At 31.4% G+C, this 27,554-nt stretch overlaps 1 protein-coding gene across 1 annotated transcript; it reads right to left on the bottom strand.

Annotated features, from left to right (window-relative positions):
* Positions 1-6,887: 6,887 nt before the first annotated feature.
* Positions 6,888-8,132, bottom strand: LOC145050455 (uncharacterized). Its single transcript, XM_078998701.1, has 3 exons — positions 7,880-8,132; positions 7,372-7,590; positions 6,888-7,312 (listed from the first exon to the last, which is right to left on the bottom strand). Exons 1-3 carry the CDS (start codon positions 8,130-8,132, stop codon positions 6,888-6,890), a joined length of 897 nt encoding a protein of 298 aa, XP_078854827.1.
* Positions 8,133-27,554: the final 19,422 nt, after the last annotated feature.

Here is a 27,554-nt window from a genome sequence, read left to right as displayed (position 1 = left end):
TATACTGATAGCCTAATTGATGGGCCTCTTAACGACTAATAGTCCTAACGTAAATCCAAAAGGTTGGGTCCATAATGAAAGTCTACACTACAAGAAAGAGAAATGGATTCCAAAAGAAAATCGAATGCTAGATTTGATTGGGCTTCTTGTTTCTTAAATACTTAAATATATAGAAATAAATTCTGTTATTTTTAATGGAATTTAAATTTCATTATCTTTTATATTTTCATTATCTTTTATATTAATATTCTTTAAAACATATATGTTTAAGCCACAGAGGACATTATTAATAGGTAATGGGGTTATTTTCATTATAACCAAACAAATTTTAGTATATTGGTTTAAATGATATATTTTGACTATTTTTTTGTATTTGAAGGGCATAAACTTATGTTTTACCTCTCCTTCTCCCTATTTCTCTGACCTTCTTCTATAGTTGATTTGCTTCCATAAGCACAAATTGAAAATCGTGTTCTTCCCCACCCATCACTTCACCTTTCTCAAGCTTTTCACCCTTTTATTGTTTTGTTGTTGATAATTTGGATCTTCAAAACCGAGATAGTTTTCTATCGACTTATTCATGGTGAGGGCGGTGACGATGAAATGTAAAATGTGCAAAATCAAAATTTGGTGACCTGATCAGTATCTTGGCTGGGCAATCCGGATGGCTCCTATTGTTCATTTGAGATTTCTCTTCGGAAATCGATATGCATTGCAACTGCGATTGCAGTCATGAAGAATTTAGGCAAAAAAAAAACCTTAATCATAACAAATCCGAGCCTCCGTTCTACCATTTGTGTTCTTATACTTTCCACCATTTTTGTTCTTGATTTGTCATGAAGCTTAGCAAGTGAGTTTACATCAGTAATATTTGTTAATTTTTTTCCCAACCATGATTTAAAAATCAACCAATTTTCTTATACTTTCCACCATTTTTGTTCTTGATTTTTAATCTATGGTGAATCTTTTTAGGGTTCGGTTTTAGGGAATTTAAAGGTGGGCGGATTTTGTCAGGGTTCAATTTAGAGGCTTGTTTGAAGATGGGGGAAATGTAAAGGGATATTAGTACCACCGAGCGAGATCTGGTGTATCATAAGAGATTTGCCTTTTCTATTGATTCCTATGGATTAGATCCAAAACAATTCTTGAATGGGGTATTCAACTCCATGTATGAATGGAAAACGACATCTTTTTTGGTCTTATTGGTTCTACTTCCTATTTTTTATGAAGAGAATGAATCTTTTTATCGAATGATCAGAAAAAAGGGTCCGGATCTCCTTACTTGTATGACTTAGATGTCTCGTATTTCTCGAAAAAGTGATTCGATTGATGGGATTTGGTATGATACTTATGAGATCGATGATATCGATGAGATTTATATTCAAATATTTCTTCTTAGAGCGTATTGATTTGACCCTATAAGCGGGACCACCACCCAATAGCATGTTGCCACCTAGAGAATCTTCTAATTGTTTCAGAGCAACTAGAAAGAGATTCTTTAACCAGAAAGAATTCGGTTTAGATGTAGGATACCTATCCAGAAGTTTTTGCAACTCAATCATAGATGATGGAATCATCAAAGATTTGACCTTTTCGAACTCTGTCTTTAACTCACCAGAGGCCCCGAAAACAAAGAGAAGACGTGTACAAGCGAGATATGCAGCAACAAGAAGAAGGAAAAGGATTGCATAGAGGAACTCCCGAACATTTGTCAGATGTGTCGATATCAATGGTGACTCATTATTTCGATGAATCATTTCTTCGGACAGAAGAAGATTATGCAAACACTTACTCGAAATCTCACTTATCAAATTCCTTTGTGGAAGACATAATTTTTTCTGAAGAATTTGCCATGATATATTTGATCCATGCATAATATCATGAAAAATGGATACAATTTTTTTACTGCTACTTAGTATCGACAATAGGTCTGAAAAGTATCTAAAAATAAAAACATTAGATATCTGTACCCTGTCGAAGTAAGGAACCATGACATATATGTTTGGAAAGACTCCATTTTGAGAGAGTTGAATAAGCACTATCTCGTTGAAAAGTTTTATACATCTGCCCTTTTTCAATGCATTTCTTTAGACAAAGACTCAGTTTTTTTCCTCTTTTCGGATGGTAAATATTTCTCTTAACATGGAGTGTGAATCAAACCCATGTTTGAATTGAAATTGAGATACTAATACAAGTTCTTCCCTTCTGAATCAGATAGATTCATATTTGAAAGAGGTTGACAATAAGTTCTTTCAAAATTGACTATTTGTCCCTCTATTAGAGGTGTTCCAGAAATGTCTGCGATCGAGTAAATAGCTCTACGAACGAATGGATTGGATCGACTTGGAAAATGGAAAGATTTTTACAAGTTATACATTGCGTCACCACTTTGTGGAAAAGCCTTAGGTATGAATATGTTAGATACCCGTGACTCGATTGTTGAAATAGTATCTCTCCCCCAAAGAGCATGTTTTTTTTACCGACGCACAAAGAAAATATTTTGTTGCGAATGAACAAGATATTGAGGAATTGTCCATACGTAAAATCATAATTATTGATACGGGCTTTTTCCACATAAAAGGGGAATCTTTTGTTACAATAGAAGCATAAGTGATGTGGATTATTCAAGAATCGAAGTTGATTTGCTTTATAAAAAGAATATCTCAATGAACTTCTATGAAATGATTTCACAGGATTCAGCCAATTGCATTGATCATGGAATATCATTGAGAAATAGGAATCGTGTTATCAAATGATTTCCTGCGATTATTTCTAGTATGGAATGAGTCAATCATCCACTTTGGTATCTTATTGAACAAAAATGGTGATATTGTTCCTCCATTGATCAAGAATTTAGATTTTTGGCAAGTCTCATGATCATCCAATAAGAAGGGTTTCAATTTTTTCAAATGAACGATTTGAAGACCTATTGATTCTAAAAACTGTGGATCATTTGGACCTTTCAATTCATAGATGTAGATCTCGGACCTATAAATGAGGATATTTCTGAAACTGACAAACAAAAAAGGAAGTGAGTTAGACAAAAAAAAAAGCAACTTGGACAAAAAGAAACGAAGTGGCTTAGACAAATCTTTTTTGTCGATAACCTCAGACCAATCAATCGAATATTGATTAATACGTAATTGATCGAACACTACTTGAAAACGACTCTTCTGCAGTTTTTTTGTTTGATTTAATTTGTGTGCTTGTTGTTTTTTTTTTATTGTCGTATGAATATTTATTTGTTGCATTGGGATGATGCAAGGTTTAAATTTAGGGAAGGATATACTTTGAAGGGGAAATGAAAGAAACTAAAGAACATAAAATCAAAGAAAAAATGACGAAATTTGATTTTTTTTTAAAAAAAATTCATAATATTTTGGTTTCCTTGGAGCTTGACAAAAAAAATCAGCAATTTTTTTTTCCAATACTGAAGCTCATCGGGAAATCAAGCCTACTCCATTTCTTTACTATTTTTTTTCTACTTTGTGTTTTCGAAAAGGATTGAGACATGAAAAATGATATAATTGTTAGACCATGAACTAGATTGTAAAATGTAGCAAAATAGATTTAATTAAATACGATACGTATTATTAGTTGTTGTGTAATTCGGTATGGAAAAGAAATAAATATGTTATATTAAAATACCAAAGTATTTGAAGGAAACAATTTACAAATTCAAATTTATTGTATTCCAAATAAGAAACCAATCTAGCAATACATTTACTTTGTGTTGGAACTTTGTTAAATGAAAAATTCTTTCCATGGGACCCACATTGGAAGAAAGATAACTTTTTACTCCCTTAAAAAGTCTTCTACTAGCTATTTACTAATTATATCAAAGGCTTGGACTAGAGGGATTGGGTTGGATTTGCTGATAGGGCTAGTCAAAATGGTTTTGAAAGACTTAGATTAATGGTCAAAAGATTGGCCTTAGGGTCTCATTGACTGGTTACATTATTTTATATATATTAATTCCGATTTTGACTTTTATTATCTATTAAAAATCTGTTAAATTTGTTTTAACTGTTTTGATAGTTATTTTTGGTTGACAGTTTTTGGAGGGAAAACCAGTCACTCTATACATATAAATAGATCACCAAAGAACAGATTTCGGGTTCAGAAAAATCATAGAAATGTTCCTCATATAAATTCGTATTCCTCATGCAATGAAGGGAACATAGTGAATTTCGTCAGAATCAAGAGAAGATCTTGATTGATTGTTGTATCCTCTTGACAGATCCCTACCAGAGAAATTTTTGTCTTAAGACACTACATAACAGGTCTCAATCTGTACAATTTACTAAATATATTTCTTGTGTAATCTGTATTTTATGTATATTTGAATTTCGTTTGTTTTATTTCAATTAGATTTGTTGATTGTATACTTATGTAATAACACTTTGTGTTCCTAGTACTTGATTCTACATTTGCACCTAGGGGTTAAGAAGGACTCTTGAATTGGTCTATTTTAGTCTTTCACTTAATCCCAAAAGTTATTAACCACTTAAAAATTGTGTAAGGTATACAAAGAAATATGGCAAAGCATGAAATAAGCGGTAATTCATACATGCAAATAAACTTCATAGGCAAAAAGCACAAATTGAAACGAAAGAATAAGGAAAACGATAAGGAGTTAAACTTAACAAAACTCAGTCTAAGGAAAAAAAAGAAAACTTATAAAGGAGACATTCGATCGATGGAGATGTTTGGGTGGACTCACTGCATTTGGAAAGTGTCAAATGTTGGCAAATTGGATAAGAACCTAAAATGGTGCGTTTGATTGTGGAAAACTGTTTTCATTTTCTAAGAAAATGTTTTCAGAAAATAGAGTTGAGTTTTCGTTTTCAATTTTCAATGAAAATTTTAGAAAACACGTTTGGTTGAAACTGGGGGAGTTTTTATTTTCCATATTAGAAATTTGGAAAACTTTAAAAATCACTTTTCTAATTTACATACAATTTGGAAAACTGAAAATTTTTATTTTCTTGGATAATTTTGAAAAACTGAACGAACCATACGCACCCTTAAGTGATTTGAGTTTAACCCGATACTTTAGAGGGTACCATAGAAATGGTTTATGAAATGGAGTTTTTCCAACGCCAAAGTAAAGTGAATATAACGTATATTTATGGGTTTTAAAAGTTGTCGAATTCACAATTGTTTATAAACATATAGTTATTAAGTTTTGCTTGCTATTTCATATGATCTAGGGAGTATTTAAATGATAACGATTTTGTTAAAGCCTTTCTTGGGATGTGAAAGAACAATTTTGGGAAGGTTAGATTTTGTGTTTTCTGTGATTTTATCCTTTGATTTTATTGCAATAATTAGCTTAATTTTCTTGTGGAATCGACCTATTTTGATTCTTTTGTTTGTATGATGAAATTGATAGAAAATGCATGAAAAACGATGCAACCTGCTACGAGGAAACATGTGGGAAAAAAATCAAATTTTGAAGCTCGCAAGTGCAAAACAATTTCTCGTCTGCCTACCACATAACCTCCTAGGACTATCACCATCACATAGGACACAAGTTTTTACCAAATTTTTTAATACAACTTTATTTAAAAAGGAATGGACAAAAAAAATTGGAGAATCTTTGAACATTGGAGATTTTAGCCAATAAAAAACTCTCATATGGTTGCAAGGTTTCTTTAGAAATAAAATGACTTTTAGAGAACCGAATACAATAATATTATAACAAAATAATATTTTCTATCTAACTTGAATTATCTCGATCAAACAAAAAAATGCAGTAACATATAACAGGAGAATATTATATGTTTGATTACAATAAAATTATAATAAAATAATCCTATATTTCTGATGTTGATAATAAGAATATAATAATATTAAAATAAGAATACAATAATATTATAATAAAAATACAATAAAATAATATTTTATGTTTGATCTTATTATATAGATTAGACAAAAAAATACAATAAGATTACAGTAAAAAAACACTTAAATAATATACTTGGTCCTGATTCTAAAGATCAAACAACGAAAATAAAATAAAATCATTGTATGCTATTGTAATATTATATAACAAACATTAAGATAATATAAATAAAAAAAAAGTATTACATTGCTTACACATAATGAATACAATAAAATTATAATACAATTATAGAACAAAAAAAATATAGTAATATGATAGTAAAACAATAAAATTAAAATGAAAACATAAAAATATTTAGGATTTTGTTTATAAAATAACCTTTGTATTTTGTTTATAAAGAACACTGCAACCAACTTACATGATGTTATTAATGGTCAAAATTTCATTTTTGCGAATTTTCAAACATATTTTTATTTTGTGGTTAAAAAACACTTATTTTCTTAATAACACCTAAATTTCAGGAATTTATTAAAAATATTCTATTAACATAAAATATAGTTTATTTAATCATATTTAACATATCAGTTATATTTTTAGAAGCCAATGTGAGTCTAACCACTTGGTGAAAGTTTTGCCTCTTAGATTTGAAGTCTCTAGTTCTAATTTAGACTTTGTTGAATTTTACTAAGGCTCGAGGGAGTGGTGCCACCGAAATCGCACTCACTCCCCCGCCACATAAGCGTCATGTCACTTTTTACCACTCAAATGTGGTTTCTTGCCACACCAAGGGTGTGGTGCCACACTTTTCATTTCTTTTATTTTTTTGTTTTTTTTAAGTATTTTAATTTAATAAAACTTCTTTTTTTAAACTATTTTAATTTAATATAACTTCTATTTTAATTTAAAAAAAACATAATTCTTCATTACTTGAAAATTAAAAAAAAAACAGTACATTGCGTTACCAAAAAAAAAACCCACACACATGACATTTAAATAATCCTAGAAACTTAAAAAACATAAATAAAATAACTAAAGCAAACTACATAAAGTCATTCTCCGAGAACTTGTCTTCGGGGTCATCCGGTGGATCCAAATTAATGTTAATGTTTTGAACCTCGTAAATGTGTTCCACAAAGTCATTGCGAAGATTGTGAAATGTTTCAGTGCAACATATCTCTGCTCTCATGTTTATATACTCTTCGCCACCAATTTCTATTGGCTGTGTCTCTGGTATGGTTTTTTCATCGTCAAACGCACATATCGTTCTTTCTTCGTCTTCAATAATCATGTTATTTAATATAATACATCTATACATGATTTCTTGAAGTTTTTCCTCGCCCAAATAAGCTGCTGGTTTTTTCAATATGAACCACCGTTTCTTCAGAGCTCCAAAAGCACGCTCAACATCCTTCCTAGCTCTTTCTTGAGCTCTCTTGAATTTCTTTCGTCTAGAACCATGTGGAGCTGAAAACGTTTAACAAACACAGCATACTCAGGATAGATTCCATCGACCAGATAATAACCATACTTATATGGCGTTTCACGCACTTGAAAAGAAGAATCTGGTACGGATCCATCGTATATGTTGTTAAATATTGGTGAACGGTTAAGAACGTTGATGTCGTTAATCGAACCAGGAGAACCCAAAAAAGCATGCCAAATCCACATATCTTGTGATGCAACTGCTTCAAGTATGACCGTTGGGTGACCATGATCACCTCGGGTAAATTGCCCATGATATGCTGTAGGGCAATTTTCCCATGCCCAATGGAGACAATCTAAGTTTCCTAGCATTCCAGGAAACCCATGCACACTAGCATGATGAGCTTGCAATTGCAGGATGTCATTACGTGTACGTAAATATTTTGGACCATAAAACTGAATCACAGTTTTGCAGAAAAAATGGAGACTGTCTCGTGCTATCCTAGCAGACATCCTAAAACTTTCGTCTAACGCATCAGGCGGAATGCCATATGCCTAACTGACGAAGTGCGGCCGTGCATTTTTGTAAGGGAGTGAAACCGAGTGTACCTCTAGCATCGTAGCGTTGTTGGAAAAAACTGCACTCCCTCGTTACATCTTCAACTATACGTTCGAATAAACCTTTGAACATTCTGAAGCGCCTACGAAAATAATACCCTTGATAAGTGACATTCTCTGCAAAATAATCTTGCACCAAACGTTGGTTGGCTTCTTCACGATTTCTGTAAATATATCTTCGTGTTCTCTGTTGAGAACTTGCAGCTGCGTTGTTACATATAACGTTGTATGTTTGTTCCACCATTTGAACACACGCAATAGCGGTATCAAAAATAGTCTGAAATTCTTCAGAAGGTGAAAAATTTGACCAACCAATCAGAATTCGCGGTCTTCAAGGGTCGCAGGAAACCGTGCCCTGGGGGCGGTGTTCCAGGCTTACGTGGCAGCAAATCGCGGTTTGGAACCGCACCACACCGTCTAGTCTAATTTTGTGTTATTAACTTTTAACCATTAACTAACCGTTTGAAAAAAAAATTATCTTTAAAAAAAAAATCATAAATTTACATTTTCAAAACAACTCAATTTGTTTCGGTCCAGACAAACTATTTCCTCAGACCACTCACGAAATTGTATGGATTGAGTTTGTAATACTTTTAACTGCACTCAACTGTTTGTTCCTTGTTTTGCCCTTGCTTTAGCTCTTGCTGGGTTTATAATCATTTTAATATATTTGTCCGTTTCCTATAAAATCATTCACTAAATAAATATATCATTTTTATAATTTTATTTTCTACACTACAGCCATTTTATATCTCATATTTTTTTGTTTTTAGATACAACTAGCATAACTGTAAGCAAGTTGGGGGGTGGGGATCTTAAATCATTGTTTTGGCAACTCTATCATTGGAAACTGGGAATCTTAACCTTATGCACTTATAATTATTATTCAAGTTTTCTCATTTTAATATCTATGTTGCTAACTTATTAATCATTACTTATTAGGAGTTGCCAACCCACAAATCATTTGGTAGTGAAACCATCCATTCCATTCCATTTTGATATACAATACCTTAATTATAAGTAATAAGTTGTCTATTATCGATAACCCTTATCATGAATTAGGTTGATTTAGATATTGTTAAACTATACTATATTACTTTGTTTTGAGTTAGTATCAAAGCAACATCCCTTCAATGTGCAATGAGTTTTTATGCATCTCTTGGGGCATTTATCGTGGATGTGTAGACCTAACGATGCGACAACTCGTCCTATAGTGACATCTAATTAAATGTTCTGGCATCTTAAAAGCTTTAACTTGTATGCTACTGATAATTTCAATTTCACATTTGAGTTTATTTAGAAGCTCTTGAGTTACTTTATTATTTTAAGTTTAAGTTTGACGTTTGAAATGTTGCCGATATTAAAAAGAAGAACATAATTTAGAATTAAATTGAATTGACTTCTCAAGTTTGAAAGATTCCCATATATTTGGAAGTCATTCTCGTTCTTCGTTCTCATCCAATCTCACCTTATTACTACAAGTCCACACTAAAAGGATTTTAGCCAACAACATCTGATGTTGTCTTTTCTCTTTGAGGTTGATGATTGAAGGTTCGTCTATAACTTATATGTTATTAGGAATATATTAGATTTGTCTATTCAAAAAACAAATAGATAAATAAATAAACATAGGATTCACATTCTCATAAACAAGACATCTTGATAGTTTCTTTTAAAGATTCAATAATTTATATTTGTGATATAAAATAGTATTGACAATATATATATATATATATATATATATATATATATATATATATATATATATATATATATATATATATATATATATTAAAAACTAACTAAATAATAAGCTGCGTTGATTTGGAATAAAATTAGGTATAGAAGAGATGGATGCATTGTATCTTGGAAAAATATATCCAATTATACACTCACTGCTCCTGTTTAACACCATTTTTTTCTCTCTTTTGATATTTTTCATGAATATCTCCTATCAAAATTAAATGTCTTAAATGTCTTATTTTAATATTTTTTTTCCAAACTCCCAAACAAACATTTGTTATCCCAAACATGTGTCTCCTTTTTATACGTACAAAAAGAATGGGATATATATTTTTAGTTCAAATTTCATAAAAAACATATAGTTTACATATTTTTTTGGTTTAATCACTATTTTTTTAAATGTATAGTTTAACCACTGAGAATTTGTTTTTCTTAAAAAAAACAATACAAGTTTTTTTCATTAATGAGTTGCAACAGAGAAACATAAGATTACTATTCAGGTTAAAATATAGTGTTTTCTTATAAAAAAAACTTCCCGTTGTTAAACTAAAAACATTTCAATCTATAGTCTAACACTTGAGAATTTGAGAATTGGACTATAAAAGCGTCAAAATTTTAAGTTATTGGCTTATTGCAATTCCTAACTAGCACAAGACAATTCCTAACTAGCACAAGATAATAGCATTTGACAAATTTAAATCTCTCTCTTTCCCTTTTGTATCTCTTCCAGGGTGTTTGGGAAAAAAATTATTGCTTATTAATTTATAAGTTAAAAAGTTAGACTGAGATAACTTATAATAAAATAGTTTATTAACAGTTTTCAACCGTTATAAACTATTTTTATTCAAATATTTTTTTAGCTTATACTTGGGTCGAACCCTTAATAAGCTAATGGACCCCTTTGCCGAACAACCCTTAGTGTTTTTTTTATAGGTCAAATATAATCTATTTCTAAACTATACTTCTTAAAGAGAGAGCAATACTAAATATCGTTGGGTTAGAAGCCTTTTGGTATACCCTTTAGTCTCTTACTTTAACTTTGTTATACATCAACACTTTATTAAGAGGATAAGCTCAATACATGTTAAGATGACTCGTGAAATTATCCTAATACTATAAATGAAGCTCAAACTTGTTACTTGTTTATAACCTTAACCTTAACAAAAAGATTAAAAAGACAAAAGAAAAATAAAAAAAAAAAAAATCATATCTGTAAGTATGATTAATCGACATGAAAAGACAAGAGGTCCAATGAAAAAGCCCACATTAAAAAGAGAGGGTCCAAGTACAAATGTTGGTACTATTTGGGTGGGCCTAATTTATATGAAGCTATAATTGAGCCACAATATTCACATGTCATGTCACCATCATGGCATCGTATTGACATACATCGTGCCATGTTCTTTCCATCACATTGATGTATGCCTACGGAGAATATATGCCATTGAACATGTCAACGAGGCACATTTTATACCATATAAAACTTTACCCTATAAAAGTCAACTCTTGACTCTTGTAATTAGATGGAAATCATCAAATAATACTGTTAAAATGGTATATATGAGTGAGATTTAAGGAGGATAAATTCAATTTTAATATGTAGTCTAACGTTTTCAATAGATAAAATGAAAAAATAGATTAATGTTTAAACGTACTCTAACGTGTAAGTGTTTACAACATTTTCGTAAAAAGATAATAAACTTTTTAACAAAAAAATTATAAGCATATTTAAAGGTGGCAAAACGAACAAGATACACGAGTCAAAGTGAGATTTTATAAGTGCAAAAATGCAAATAGCAAAGGAGTTTGGTTGAACAATGAGCGGCAAATTTATAATAGAAAAAGCTAATTAGAAGTTAGCAAGGAGCAAAAAATAATAGTTAAAAGATCCATTGGATTTAGTCTAATTCCTCTTAGCGTTCATGTAACAAAACCAATTAACATAATAAATAATAGTTGTGTTAGCTAACGTATCATTCCGGTAATTTTTTGACTAAAAGACCACATCATTTTGAAAACTCCAAAGCACCCACACAATAATCATACACACAGAAGACAGAAGGGTCACACGTTGCGATTCAATTCACATGAACATCTCCTCCATACTCCCAAAAGAAGGAATCATGAGATCGATCCAACATGCATTTCGGTGCCAAACTTGAGTAGCAATCTCACAAGAAAAGAAGACATGACTGACAGTCTTCATTGCTTGATCACAATATGAACACCTCACATAACCCACATCAATCCCTTAGTTCTCCAAAATATTTCTCGTAGTAAATCGATCCAGATTTATAAGCCAGACCAAAACATTAACCTTGATCGGGAAAAATCGATTCCATCGAGTGGGAACCACAACCAAAGGCAACAAAGAATTATCAATATGTATACATAACGAACTGACTTAAAAGCAATAAGACACTTTTAGCTCCTAACACCAAGAGTCCATATCCTTCGTACACTCAATCGCTTCCAAAACCGAGAGCATGGACTCAAACTATTCAGACTCGACCCCTTCTCTTAATTGTCCACACCACCAAAAATCCTATCATTGTTATTCCAAAAAACTATGCACAAGCATTGTTTGTACAATGATAAAGCATACTATCTGTGAAATTGAACCCTAAAAGGAACCACACCACATCACCAATCACACTAAAATCTAATATCACAGCCATTACCAAGAGTCCTTTGCATGATCAAGTTTAAAAGCAAATTCGACTCATACAAGTGGTTTATCGAATCTACAATAGCCCTCCAAATCCACAACCAATGATTTGATACATAGAAGCATCAAACCCTACATGCACACCATGAAAAACTTTAATAACCTTTTTCCACAAATAAAATTCATCATTACAAAACTTCCACTTCCATTTGTACAAAAGGACTTATTGAGAGCATAAACTACCTTTTTCTCTAAATTAAGCACCACATCTTACTTCACCCATCTAATTTTCATTTCCACATAATATGCTCCTAATAGAATCTTCCCCTTAACCTTTTTGATGTACAACACACGATGTTAGGAAGCTTAAAGAAAAACATATAATAAATGCCCAAACTTCCTAACACATACTTCAAGAGAATGAGACGACCACCAAAAGAAAGTAATTTGTACTTCCACCGAGACAACCTCTTATAAAATCGATCAACAAAAACCCACCAACCCTATATCTGACACATAACAACTCCATTCGGAATCCCAATGTACGAGAACGGTAATGACATTACATTAAAACTTGTTAAAAACATGAGAGTTTGAGCTAACTTCAATGAGATTTGAATTACTTAAGATCAACCTCAACCTCGAGGCCATATAAACACATATAATGATATAAACAAGACTTTGAACACTCTTTGCTTCCCATTTTCCTATAAACAAGGAATCATCAACATAAAAAAGATGAGATATATAAAGACAATACCCCCAATCTTCACACCCATAAACACACCATGTGCCACAACATCCTTCATAACAACATGAAGCCATTGCATGGAAATTATAAATAAAAAAATGTAATGACCTGGATTTGCTAACATCTATTTTAAGTAAATATTAGATTTTTATCTAACAGATACAAAATTCTAATAAAATTAAAACACTTTAAATTTCAGGTTTAATCACGGGTTTACAATAAAATCTATCTATTATTTGAACAACAAGGTGAATACGATAATAGCAACCTACTATCTAATTCTTGAGCTTTTGCTCCAGTCTTCTAATATAGTACCACAACTGCTGTCATCAGAACCTGCAAAACATAAAATCTCTACTACATTAGAAAAACATGTTTGGTAACTTATTCTTTGTACTTTTCTTATCTTTCTTCTTTCCCTTCTTTCTCATACTCTATTATAGAATCTCTTTATCTAATATTACACACTGTTATTCTTTATTCTTTCATCTATCTCTTTTATCTTTCTTCTCTAATCTTTCTTTTCTACTATTTCTCATCTTACTTTCTCTTTCATCTACTCATATATACATACTCTATGTATACTTACATGCTCTTCTACATGTTTCTAACATATACCTCATATATGCTCTAAATATACGTACATGCTTAGCTACATGTTCTTACATGAATATTCTTCATCAGCTTCATCTCATTAATTGGGGACAATCACTTAGATACATGTTCTTACATGTATATTATTCACCTAGCTTCATCTCATTAATTGGGGACAATCACTTAGTGCCTCAAGATTCAACATACATACATACATACATGTATACATGTATGTATGTATACATGTATGTATGTATGTATTCATGTATGTATGTATGCATGTATGCATGCATGTATGTATGTATGTATGTATGTACGTATGTACGTATGTCTGTATGTATGTATGTATGTATGTATGTATGTATGTATGTAATACATAATGTAAAGAGAGAGAGAGTGAAAGTAATAACTCACCTTATAAGTTATTGAAGACTAATTGTCCCACTTTTTTCAATTCTACCATTGATGCATTTTGGATTCATCTTATTTTCTCTTAGGTCTAATCATACACATACATAAGCATCTTAATACTTGTCTTAGCCTATTAAGATCTTTTGACCCTTTAAGTCAAAATAACCATTTAATGGATCAAAACTCTCTCTTTTTATTCTCTAACTCTTAATCTACTCCACAAAATAAATTAAGCACCCCATAATACCCAATTCATTATAATCTAGCTAACATCTAATGCATCAATTAATATAATCACTACTTAGGGTTTCAAACCCTAATTCTCGTTGGATTGATCCTACTCATGAGAATCAAATATAAAGCTTGTTATAGGTATCTAAACACTTGATTAACACTACCAACAAGCTTTCTTAACTTAATCTAGCACAATTTGATCAAATCATCAAAACACCATTAAAGCCCTAACTAGCTTAAAAATGTAGAAAATGATTACCTCATGAGCATTCCACATTCAATCCAATCCATAAATACCCTTGATAACCTCTTGATTGACTTATATCCTCAAAATCGTCGAAGCTCCGCTCCTATGGGCTTGGAGGTGTTAAATGATGAGAATAAAGGGCTTAACACCCTTTAAGATGTTGCGTAACCACGTCGTTACCATGAAAGATCTAGTATGATCAAGAGTCATATTAAAGTGATATTACTAATTAAAATATGATATTAATTGGTCACACTAACAACAACTTGATACAATTGATTATTTAAATATTCAATAAACTCTTATAATTAATTGGAAATTATTTATTTTATGAAATTATTGATTTTCAATGGGAAGTAACATAATATATCATATATTATGATTTATTAAGTTATGTACATTATTTTGGACTGTAAATATTTTTGTCTTTTAGCCAAAAGCCAAAGTTGATATTTAAAAAAAAAAAAAAAGTTTCCAACATTTATAACTTTTGTCTTCTTTTTTATCTTTATAAGAAAGAATAAAAGAAACATGAGCTTTTGATTTGTTTAATAAAAAACATGGCTAGTTCTTAAAGGCATGGGGGACAAAGTTCCTTTTATGACATGAGTGCTTTATTGATTAAGGACTCGTGTGTATTGTTTTAGCTTTAAAAGAGTGCATGAAAGGCTTTCATTTTTTACATTTTTACTAGCCAAAATCATGAGTATGCTTGGCATACTCACTCTCTCTTGTTTTTGATTTTACATTTGAAAGAACACTTGTATTTTGCTCTCTTTAAGTTCATACTTTGGTTATGAAAATAAAGCTTAAGAGTTTGAAGACTAGCATCATCATCAAGTTGGATTATTGTTGGCGTCTCAAGGTCCATATATTCTTCATCAACTTCCAAGGCTCCCCTTGAGGATTCAAAGTCTACAAAGGTTGTTATACTCTTCTTCCTCTTTGGTTGTTGTTTTCTTTCCAAACTTTAGACGAAGATCATTGGTGGCTTATAAATTTGCTTATGTTATTTCGAAATCTCAAGTCTCCGGTTTGCCAAATTTTCTAGTTTATGAAACTAATTTTGAAATAAAACCTAAAAATTAGTATCAAGAGTCACCTTGCAAGTTCGGTTAGATTTTTTTGGTTTTTGGAAATCTTAGTTTTTTGGAGAATATGGATAACTTGTTTTGTATAAAAATAAATTCATACATATTTTCTTTGACAACTTTTATTTGTTATTTTTTGTGACAAAAACTTGTAATATTCTTTTATTCATAAAGTATGTAAAAAAAGTAGCTAGTTTTTATTCTTGTTATTTTTTATGTAATAGATTAGTTTTAGACTAAATTATTTTATAAAATATATAACAAGACGAAGATGGAAGCTATTTTTGAAGACCTTCGAGGTGCGCACAGTTTTATAACATTTTTATATAAGTTTATAACTTTTATAAAAGTTTTATAAAATTGCAACAAAATAGATTGTCAATGCAAGTGGGAGCTTGAAGTCAACATGAGGAACAACTTGAATATTTTGGTCCATTTGGTCCGGGGCTTGACACTTTTATGTTGACTCATAAAAGTGTCACTAGAACTTAGCTTGTTTTACACTATAATGCATGTTTGTGAGTTTTATTTTTTTGCAAATATTTTGTGTGGTTGATTATTTAGATTTTCACAAACTCAAACTATTTTTTGGACAAAATAAACATCACATGAAGTTTAGTTTTCAATTTACAAAATGAAAACATAAGATGTAACAAGTTATAACTTTAAAATAAAAACCAATTTTATTAAAATGTTAATAACGACAAATTTTGAAATTGTAAAATTATAAGTTTAAAATGGTGATTTTATAACTTATTCAAACTAAAAAATAATAATAATAAAATGAAGTTTTATTAAGTAATAAATAAGGTTCTATATGACTCAAACTCAAACTTAATATTGTAATTATCGTTAAAATTGAACCACGTCAAAATATAATACCGGATTTTATATTTGAACCTTAAATATGATTTTTTGGAAAATAGATACCATGATTAATTAGATGCATCCAATTATTATGATATCATATCATATGTTTTTAAAACTAGGATTATAAAACATATAAAAGACCTTTTCAAACCTCAAATTTATACAATCCATCTTGAAGAACAGTCGCACATCTTTTGTATAAACTAGTGGGATAAATGTCACATAACTGTTTAGTGTTATTTTTTGATGGTCGGGATGTCTTCGCAATTTCTATAACTAAAACATGTTTAATTAATTTATTATTTACGATCCCATAAATCTAGGAATTATATAGTATGATATAATTAATAATCAATATCTATCGGGTTGGATTCAAATAAATGAGATAAATGTCACCTAACCATTTATTGGTTTTGCAACCTGGATCCTAGACTTTGATAATTAATGTTTTTGGAAACTAAAAGGGTATTAATTATTAAAGAGATTAAATATTGAAAATACTAAATGAATTTTGCTAAAATTTTGTAGTTAAATATTTCATTCTCATTACCATGAAATTGTCTTTTTCTTTAATGACTTAATGAAATAATAACATTCAATATATATAACTTCAATGAATGGGTTCATGTCTTAAGTGATAATCTCGTGAGAGATATGAAGTTTTATACTCTTAAAAATCCTAGTCCTAAACTATTTGTTTTGAGCTACTGACCTGAACATAACACCTGGTAAAGGCATCACTGTGATGCTAAAGATGTTTCTAACATCAAACTAGGAATAGTTATTCCTAACTTCCAGGAAATCTTGAATAATTTATATATATATATATATATATATATATATATATATATATATATATATATATATATATATATATATAAGAGTAAGATCGAATGAGAACACCTAAAAGGTTGAGAACGCGAGAACACATCTGAACCATTTAAAAAACTAAATCTAAGGCTATTATCGAATGGGCCATTTATGTAAATTCTTAAAATTATTGGAATTAAAGTGTAACTTTAAAACTGTCATAAGGGTAAAATGGTAATTGAATGTTTACCGATGTTTAGCAATTCCTACAATTTCTCTCTCTTTCTCTCTCTCTCTCTCTCTCTCTCTCTCTCTCTCTCTCTCCCTCTATATCCCTGCTTTTGATTTTTTCACAACCCTAGGGCCTCCCCACTTATTCCAGCCGCCGATGGGTGTGAAGAAGCAGCGAAGTTTTGCTCATCTCTTCCAGTTGTGAGGTGTGAGTCGTCGGTCTTGGTGGGTGCTTTGCTCCAGTTGATAGAAGATGAGCGGATGGGCTATTCGGTGGTCACGTAGCCACAAGGAGGGGAGGCGATCAATCGTTGGGTGGGAGAAGAACCTCCGGTGCTTCACTGTTTCGCAGAGGAGAAAATGAAAACAACAATGGCGGCTGGAGGGCGCTTCTTCTGTCTCGACTGGAATGAGGGAAGGGGTCTCGATGGGGCAGTTACTTCGATCGGTAATGATTTTCTTCTCTTTTCTTTTTATTTTAACTGTAAATCAATGAAGTTTAATAAATAGGTTTAGATGGGTGTTTGGGTTTGGTTGTTTGACAGAAATTAATAGAGATGAAAAGAAGAACAACAAAAATTCGTTTTTCTTTGTTTTTTTTTTATAAAAACTGATGAAGGTATGGATATTTGGGTGTTGATGTTTTACAGTGAATCGGTGGGTTTTTGTTTCTTGATCATCTATATCTCACAAAAAGATTTTATAATTATACATATTGATTTTACAGTGGAGTGTTGTTTTGTTTTGAGTGTTAATCTTTGCTTGAGTGTTCAGGAGGTAGAATGGTTGCAATGGCAGGACCAACTGGAAAATTTTCTGAAGAACAGAGGCAAAGAAAGAAAAACAATCATAATTTTCGAATTTTTTGATAATAATTTCTTGAAGGGGGTGCGTGAATGGTTGTATTTATTTATGAATAGCACGTGTATTCATTTATGAATAACATTGTAGTTATGTGTGAATGATTGTATTCATTTATCAATAGCATGTGTATTCATTTATGATAGAATGTGTATTAATTTATAAATAACAATGTATTCATTTGTGAATTGCAATGTATTCGTGTGTGAATGATTGTATTTATTTATGAATAGTATTGTATTCATGTGCATGGGTGTATTTATTTATGATTAGAGGTATTCATTTTATGAAAAAATTATAATTTTTACACTATTTTTATTTTCAATTTATCAAAAATGCATTGAATTATTTGTAATTTGATGTGTTTTCATTTATGATTGGAAGTGTATTGATTTGGGATTGGATTTCTATTCTTTTTTTTTTTGAAAAACAAAAACGTGAAAGAGTAAAAAATAATATTTTTTTAATATTTTCTTTTCAGATTTAAAATAAAAGGAAATATTAATTTTTTAGGTAATTTTTTTGAAATGGTCATAAATAATTTTTAGGAAAAATCATAAAAAAAATATTTATATATATTTCATTAACTAAAAGGAAATATTAATTTTGTTAGGTAATTAAAATCATTATTCGTAGATGTTAGGAAATCATTAATTAATATGTATATAAAGTTACTAATATACCCTTATAAAATGATTGGTCCAGAACTGTTCTCGCGTTCTCAGCCTTTTAAGTGTTCTCATTTGATCATCTCCCTATATATATATATATATATATATATATATATATATATATATATATATATATATATATATATAACAAGTTAAACAATATTTCAGTAAATACAGTGATATTTTGTTTTAAACTAGTTCAAACATTTGGAATAATGCAAGGCTAAAAGAGTCACATTGTGTGATCTAAGACACCCATGTTTTATGGAATGGACACCTTTAAGCCTAAGAAATCCAATAAGGCTCATATAGATAGATCTTGTTTCTTTTGTGGAGAAACTGGACACTGGAGGAGGACCGTCTCCTCTTATTTGGAAAGAAAGTTTGGAATAGACTAGTACTTAAGGTATCTATTAGATAGAATTTGTACTTTTCATATAACACTTAGGTACTTGGTACTTAAATGTTAATCTAATATTTATAAATGGCTTGCAGATATTTATAGAAGAGTAACTAGCTAGACACAATCAAATGGGAACTACACACTCAGAGTTTAGTTTATTAATTTTTCTATGAACATAATGTACTTATAATATAAAACAATGTTTGTTTTTGGAACGATTTATGTTTTAATTCCTGTTGTTTAAATATATGTCTCAATTTAATTTATGAATGTTTGACTATTTACTTAAATTGTTTTTCATAATGATCACCTTCATACTCGTAAATGATTAAAATTCTTTTTATGAGACTAAATCTCTTAATATGAATTATAAAGTAAATATCAATGTTTTATAAATAATAAGTTCTATATGCAAAGTACCTTTTGAATTAAATCTGTTTTGAATCGTACTCATCATTGACATTGTTATCTTTATTATATGAATGAGATTCACATATTCCAACTTCAAGAAAGGGATCTCTAAAGGAAAATAATGTAGTTTATTTGACATCTGTAAATTTTATTTATATATAAAATATTCCTAACATATATTTTCTTTAAGTAGTAGAAAAAATAGACTACTAAGGAACTATACACTATGGGGTATGACTTCCTTTCTAATGATTGTCTAAGATTTAGCTGATGGGTTTTATAGGTAATAAATCTTTGCATGAGACATAAAATAACTTAGCTCATAAGATTTAGGTGAGGTTCGCTCCCTCAGATATCCTACAACGAACCTCACCTTCGATCCCTTGGGGCACATGTTGGGTTTTGAGCATTCTAACACTCCTAAGTGTACATGCAACCGTAAATACCTTGGATCTATGTTTTCTCTATTATACATGCAAATATGAACTTTCCAAGGTATTACCCTATCTAGCATACAATACTTGATACTTGGGTAATCAAATGGATAAAATACATACCTTTGTTTGATGTAGCTTGTCTTCATGAAGCTTAAGTGCCTAGTGCCCCAAGTGTGACACCTCAAATGGTTCACACAACACCAAATGCACATGGAATGACTTGAGAGAAAAAGAAACACTTCTTGAAATCGTCTAGCCCTCATATTCACACACTAGTGCACGATTTCTTGATCCATGGGATTCTTTTATATGGTGGCTATTAGGGTTACACCACGTAACACATAACTTTACCCATTCCTTATGCTCCATGGATTTTAACCTCCATGGAGTATCCATGTGTCACCCCATGGACTTAGTCCAACATAAGGAATCTTAGATCACAAACCCACATATATAAGAATGAATGAATTACACAATCAACCCATATATTTAATTAGTCTCCTTTTGATCACTTAATTAATTCCAAATTAATTCTTGATCAATACTAATTAAATAACCTTATTAATATATTAGAACTTATAATATATTAACAAACCTTAAGTGTTATTTCTCTCATTATAGTCTATCCAAATGCATGATGCCATGCAACCCAAATGGACCATGCCGGGTCGGGTCAAGTCTTACCAATTATAGTTATGGACTTAGACATTAATCCAACAGTCTCCCACTTGGATAAGTCTAAAACTATTATTGCGTATGACTTTAGGAACCGATCAGCAGTCGTAGCTCTCAAAAGCTTATGTCGAACTCTGACCTTGTCGATGAACTCTGATCTTTGTCAATGACTTGTCCATTAGATAAGGGATCATATATTCCTCCATTCTAGATATCATATGGACTGAGACATGGATTAAAATCATTCTCTCTGTCCATTTGTTGTTTCCCGATTTCCGATTCATGATGACTGACTGATTGAACAAATCAAATCAGTCCTGGCTTGGCCAAACACTCACATGTATCATCATTAAATCATCGAGGGTCCACAAATATCGCTTTTATCCCGAAGGTAAAAGGAATGGATAAACATCGACTCATATGACTTGTTCTACTACTTGTTGAATCATACACAAAGGCACGTTTTATAACATCGAGCTACCGAATGCGTTTTCGTGCAATCAATGTACATCCAACTCATAGTAACAACTCATATCTCTAGATTTGAAGAATATAAGATATTATCGTCTCATGATCACTCTTGATAAAATCCATGAAGTGATTCGAATGAGTTGAATCGAATACTCAGAACTTATGAGCACTCATGAGTGTTGTAGCACAACTTTGTCCACCAACTTGGTGATGGGTTTTGAGCATTCTAACACTTCCTAAGTGTATATGCAACCCTAATAACCTTGGATCTATGTTTGTCTAATTACCATGCAAAGTTGATTTCCAATGTTATGTTCCTATCTAGCATACATGGGGAACAATTTTTCTTTAAATGAAAGATAGAACTACATACCTTGCTGTTGAAAGTGTTCCTTAAAACTTTGTGAGCCTAGCACCTCAAGTGTGATGCCTCAAATGCTTCGCACAACACCAAATGCAATGAACAAACTTGAGAGAACACTCTAACACTTGTAAAATCGGCCAAGCCCTCTTTTTCTAGTTAGTGTAGCCGATTTTGGGGAGAAACACATTTCTTATATAGTGTGTTGCATTAGGTAAACCCTAATGTAACATGACTCTTCATTTCTTGATCAATGGGTTAACTCCATGGAGCATCCATGGAGCATCCTATCGGTGGAACCCAACTTCACAATCCATGGAGCCTCTTAGCCCACTATATAAGATATGGAAGATTTACATAATCTACCCATATATCTAATTAGTTATCTTTTGATCACTTAATTAATTCTAAATTAATTCTTGATCAAAACTAATTAAATAATATTATTAATATATTAGAACTTATAATATATTAATAAACCATAAGTGTTATTTCTCTCATTTAGTTTATTCAATTGCATGATGCCATGCAACCCAAATAGACCATGTCGGGTCGGGTCAAGTACATACCAGAAATAGTTATGGACTTAGACACCTTATCCAACACTTGGGCCTCTACAAGCCAACCCACGACAGTCTTGATTCATATCTACTTCCAACATATGATCGATTGTGGATGGTTTGAATAACTTAGTCATTCCAGAAGAATAACCTAGTTTATTCTGGAAGTCAAAACATGCAAAATGAAACACAAGAATAATTGAATCAAATATGGTATCAAAACCTATGAACATAAATAAAACACCTTTTATTTATCACCATATGATTACACATTATTCATTGTATACTGTTTCAGCTATCAACTTTATTCTTGAATTAAAAAAATAGTTGTCCCATGCTCCGAGCATGTACACTATGTTTTTCTAAACAATAGCTTTGCCATACACAAAGTATGCACTCTATGTTTGTCTATGATCCTTACTTTTTGAAATAAACCAACTGACCAAACTTTCAATGATTCTAATTTCACACTCCCGAATTCTTATGGAAAATACAGGAATTACAAATTCATGCCATTTTACTGAAATATGTTAGATTCTCAACTTATATGCAATGATTCTCGTGTAATGATTATGCATAAAGTCACAAAGACTTGACAACAAACACTATAGAGCATTCCAAAGGATATCAACTCCTAGGAAACATCCTTCTTGCATTAAGTTTCCTAATCTTACACAGATTTATTGAACAACTTCCACCAATGGGATCATTTCCACATTCCCTTTTTGACTATCACTTCTGAAAAAGAGTTTCCTCTTTGCAGAATATGTCAATATGGTCCTTCCAACAATTAACAATATACTTCCAACTGTCCCCGAGCAACCAATCTTTGGTAAACCTTAGATTTTCCTCAACAATTGCTTAATTGTTTTAGTCATATCCAGTTCTAGACCTTTTCCCTTCTTAATGCCCCAGGCATTTGGAAAATTTTAGAAAGGATGAATATAGCACATGTAATCGATCCTATATCCGAAGCATATGGGACACGATTCATGATGTCTCACATAAAGACTAAACCAGTCTTTTGCTATAATATTTTTATTTCTATTTGCCAAGTTCTCATAATTCAGATTATGAAAAGGGATGTCGTAATCATAATCGAATTTTAGAACGCAAATAATGAACCCATATATAGCATTTCCTTATGTTGAACCATTCCAACATGAAATTCATATATATATATATATATATATATATATATATATATATATATATATATATCCTTGACTAAATTTGATTAAAATCTCAATCTAAGCTTTTAGAATTGAAATGAAGTATAATTTCCTCTCCCTTAATTATAGCAAAACAACTTTTTCAACCCCTGCAGCCTCACGAATTGAAACATTTGTTTTTCTATAATTAACATTGCTAACTTGCGATACTTATTAGCATAACACTTACACTCCCACTAGCTTTAACATGTACTCAGAAATCAGTTGGACTTCTAGAAATCAATACTTTATTGACTTTCTTACCAAAGTTCAGATTTCTGATACTAGATTGCTTTGATAAGACTTTATCAAAATCATACACCTTTCATTAGATAGCTCACAGGTGTGTCTAAGCAATTTAAGAACTATGAAAAGGGATGTCGTAATTATAGTCTCAATTGTTTAGACCTTTGCAACTTCTCACAAGTCCAGGTTAGTGTGTCGGTTAACCACACACGCTCCACTAACGAATTTGAGAATGCAAATATCACAATTGCTATCTAGTTAAAATCTACTTAGTGAAAGTGTTTCCTACCATCATTTTCATGAATCGGAGAGAAACCTTGTGACACTTAGATTTAATGGTGTATGTATTCCTATCCATGTGAATTGTCAAAACCATAGTCACAATACAAGGATAAGGACAAATCCAAACTCATATGGACTAAATTCAATCTTAATTTCTTGCCATATGGTAGCTCAAGGGCTTTCCATTGCTTCCAAGTTGTTATGCAACCAACTGAGAACTCTAAGAACTCATATGCAAAGCCAACTTTAACTGGAATGAGCATATAATATGTCAACACGATAGGTTATAAACCTCAAGTCGTGTGCTGGTGATAAACTTACAAGTTTTTATTCTTGATTATCCTTTCAGGATCTTTAAGACTCCCACCATCCTCTTGACACATAAGACTCACTTGCCAAATATTCAAGAGATAGTTTGGATTCTTTATCAAGACAAACACTTTACACAATTGGCCTGAGTTGGTCTTTGTTTTATCCAAAACATCACAACTTACCAATTTCAAATGTACAAGAGTAGGAAATTTTTACTCTTACATTTGACAAGTGTTTTTAAACCTTCTTTAAGACATGTCACTCAAGTTACAATCTTGGAGTATGACTTCAAGAATTGTTTTGGAATGAAATATGACTCGTCTTTTTTATTTAACCACTTCAACAATTCATAGCTCCTCTTCTTAGCTATCAGAATGCACTTAGAGGATCAATTGCGATAAGGTCTCTTAATCGTTAAGATGATCATATGACATGATACTAAAGTACTCTCCCATCTTTTCAGATTTGAGAAACTTTTATCCTTCCGCCTAATTTGCTTCTTCTTATTCGCTCTTCCATACATTGGAACCTTTTCCAATGTCTCAGAATTACAGTTAAGCTTGTAAGTATAACCATATTTACTGAGCTTTAGTAAATTATGACGAATAGTCTTATCGATCTTTTGTGGTGGACTTAACCCATGCACAAGAATGTTTACTCGATCCCTTAGTCCTTCACTTGACTCACATATACATGTGAATAAGGAACTAGTCTTAATTTTCCAAAGATAAAAAAATTCTCATTCATCATGCTATACAACTTGCATGATTCCAAGTTTCAGTCCAATTGAAACTTGGGTGATGAGGATCTTTCCTTATTTGGTAAATTTAGACATTACCACAAATGAAAGAATCAATTTCATATTTCCACTCTTGCTATTAATGGAATCGTATAAGCAACAAATATTTTTCCACAACTGCCATTGTAAGGATATTTTTAAAATAAATAAAGTCAAAAGTTTCCTTTTATTTTAAAAATTTGCGGAAAACTATCCTTACAGTGCAAAAGCACATGAAAACTTTGTTGTTATCTATTCCTAAGCAATATCTCATAATTCCTAAGAAGTAGCTCAAGAATCTGATCTTCAAACTATGCGATAGAAATCCATCTACACAATCAAATTCAACATATTCTTTCTTTAAGTTTCTTCACTTTTATTTGATTCTTAAAACATCAACATGTGACGCAGTCACATCATGTATCAAGAATCTCATAATAGAAACTTAGCAGAGTTAGATAGTGGACCTTACCTGAAGTAGAGTCAAACTTATTGACTTTAACATCCTTAGGTAAAATTTGACAGCTTCGCATCTAATGCCCCTTCCTTTGGCAATGTAAACATATGGACCCTTTGGTAATGGTATGCAGGACTATCATAGACTTAGCTTTTCTCTTTACCATTTGGTCAACCGAGTTAACTATGGTCGATTGCTTTCCATTGGGAAGAGAGAGCTTTACTGGATATCCATTGTCTTCATTGTGAATGTCCATAAAGTTTTAGGAAGTTGATCTTAGCAAATAGATAAGATCATTAAGGGTCTTGTCATAGTCTGTTTCATAGGAGTCCCAAAGGAACTCACTATGTGACTTAGAAAGTGATTGAACCACCAACTTTCTCAAGACTTTGACATCAACTCTCCCGGCTTGTCAATATGTGACTTCATCTCCAAGATGTGATCACACCTAGACCTTGCCTTGCCAATAGGGATTGAGTGACCTTGAACTTTGTGGGTTAGGGAGAATAATTGGAAGAGGTGGAGGAAGTGAAGTTCCAAGAGATTTGGGAGGATCATAGATGTCTGAACTAGACATATTTTGGGAGATATTCAAGATAGTTGATTAAAAGTCCTTAATATAACACCCAATATGAAATATTAAGGCTAGGACCCTACAAAATATTTTATAACTCGGAAGAGGGATGCTGTAATCCAAACTATAAAATATTTGAAGGTAGGTGAATGACGATTCACTAATTTCCACCAAGATAAACGAAATGTATTATTAGGTTTTAATTGGTTTTGAAACTCCTAGATTCTTTTTGAGATTCATTGAACTGTTCAATGGCATGTTTCAATCTCGAGTGTGCCCTTCAGGTTTTGTGACTGGGATGCCGAGGATCACAAAACAAGGTGTGAAGTAACCATGCAAATATACTTGGTACCCTCAATATTTACCCCTTAATCGATGTGCCGGTTAACCACACACGCTCCACCGATACTATGATAAATATTAAGTTACCCTTTGCCTACCTTGTTAAGTCCAGGTTAGTGTGCCAGTTAACCACACACGCTCCACTAACGACTTAAGCAAAGTGCAAAGTGTAATTTCATGGGTTAACACCAAATTCACATTTTCCTAAGTAACTAAGATTGAGTATTAAGAAGAGTTTAGTTACTTAGTATTTATCATTAATACTTTTAATGAAGGGAGAATTCTAGTCCTTGTCCTACTCGTTCGACTAACGACCCTCCGCCGGTCAAGGAAGCGGTGGGTGAGAGTGGACACCCATTAAACTACCATTTTATAGGTAGTAACCTTATACCCCCCTTATAGACCGGCTTCGTGAATGAGGCCTACTAACGGTAAGACTGACTTTACTCTTATACATATATATAAATATTATTAACTTATAATATTATAAACTATAAGGGTTGAATTTTAACTTTTAAAATTCTAAGGGCTAACTTGGAATTAAAGTATTCATAATTGAAAACTTTTTCAAATTCCAAAACTTGAGGGCAAGTTTTGAAACTATTCAAAACTAATTAATTCCATAACTTATGAGTTTAAAGTAGTTTTAATTAAAAACTCTTCAAGTTCCATAACTTGAGGACAAGTTATGGAAGACTTTAAACTAATAAAAGAATGTAACTTTTCTTTATTTTGTAACTTATGGAATTAATTAAGGTTACACATTTTATTACTTAATGAAGTGACTCTTGAACCTCCATAACTTGTGGACCAGACTCTTCATTTTTTGTAACCATTGCCAATTTTTATGAGTTTTATGAAACTTAAATGTGACTTTTCATATAAATTGAGGACAAGTTACAAAAACACACTTTAGAATCAACTCTTCGATTAAAATGGATTGAAAAAACATAATCAATTAACT

Source organism: Lactuca serriola, chromosome 5, assembly GCF_051521515.1.
Source record: "Lactuca serriola cultivar US96UC23 chromosome 5, Lser_US96UC23_V15, whole genome shotgun sequence".
NCBI classification, from domain to species: Eukaryota; Viridiplantae; Streptophyta; class Magnoliopsida; order Asterales; family Asteraceae; genus Lactuca; species Lactuca serriola.
The sequence above is the reverse complement of the archived record's forward strand: the minus strand, read 5'-3'. Positions and strand labels throughout refer to the sequence as shown.

Excerpts from the sequence above, each read along its gene's own strand:
- LOC145050455 (XM_078998701.1), bottom strand. The coding sequence starts at position 8,132 with ATGGTGGAACAAACATACAACGTTATATGTAACAACGCAGCTGCAAGT. Across the intron at positions 7,591-7,879 it reads ACAACGCTACGATGCTAGAG|CATATCATGGGCAATTTACC; the intron begins GTACACTCGGTT and ends ATTGCCCTACAG. Across the intron at positions 7,313-7,371 it reads TGAAACGCCATATAAGTATG|CTCCACATGGTTCTAGACGA; the intron begins GTTATTATCTGG and ends AAACGTTTTCAG.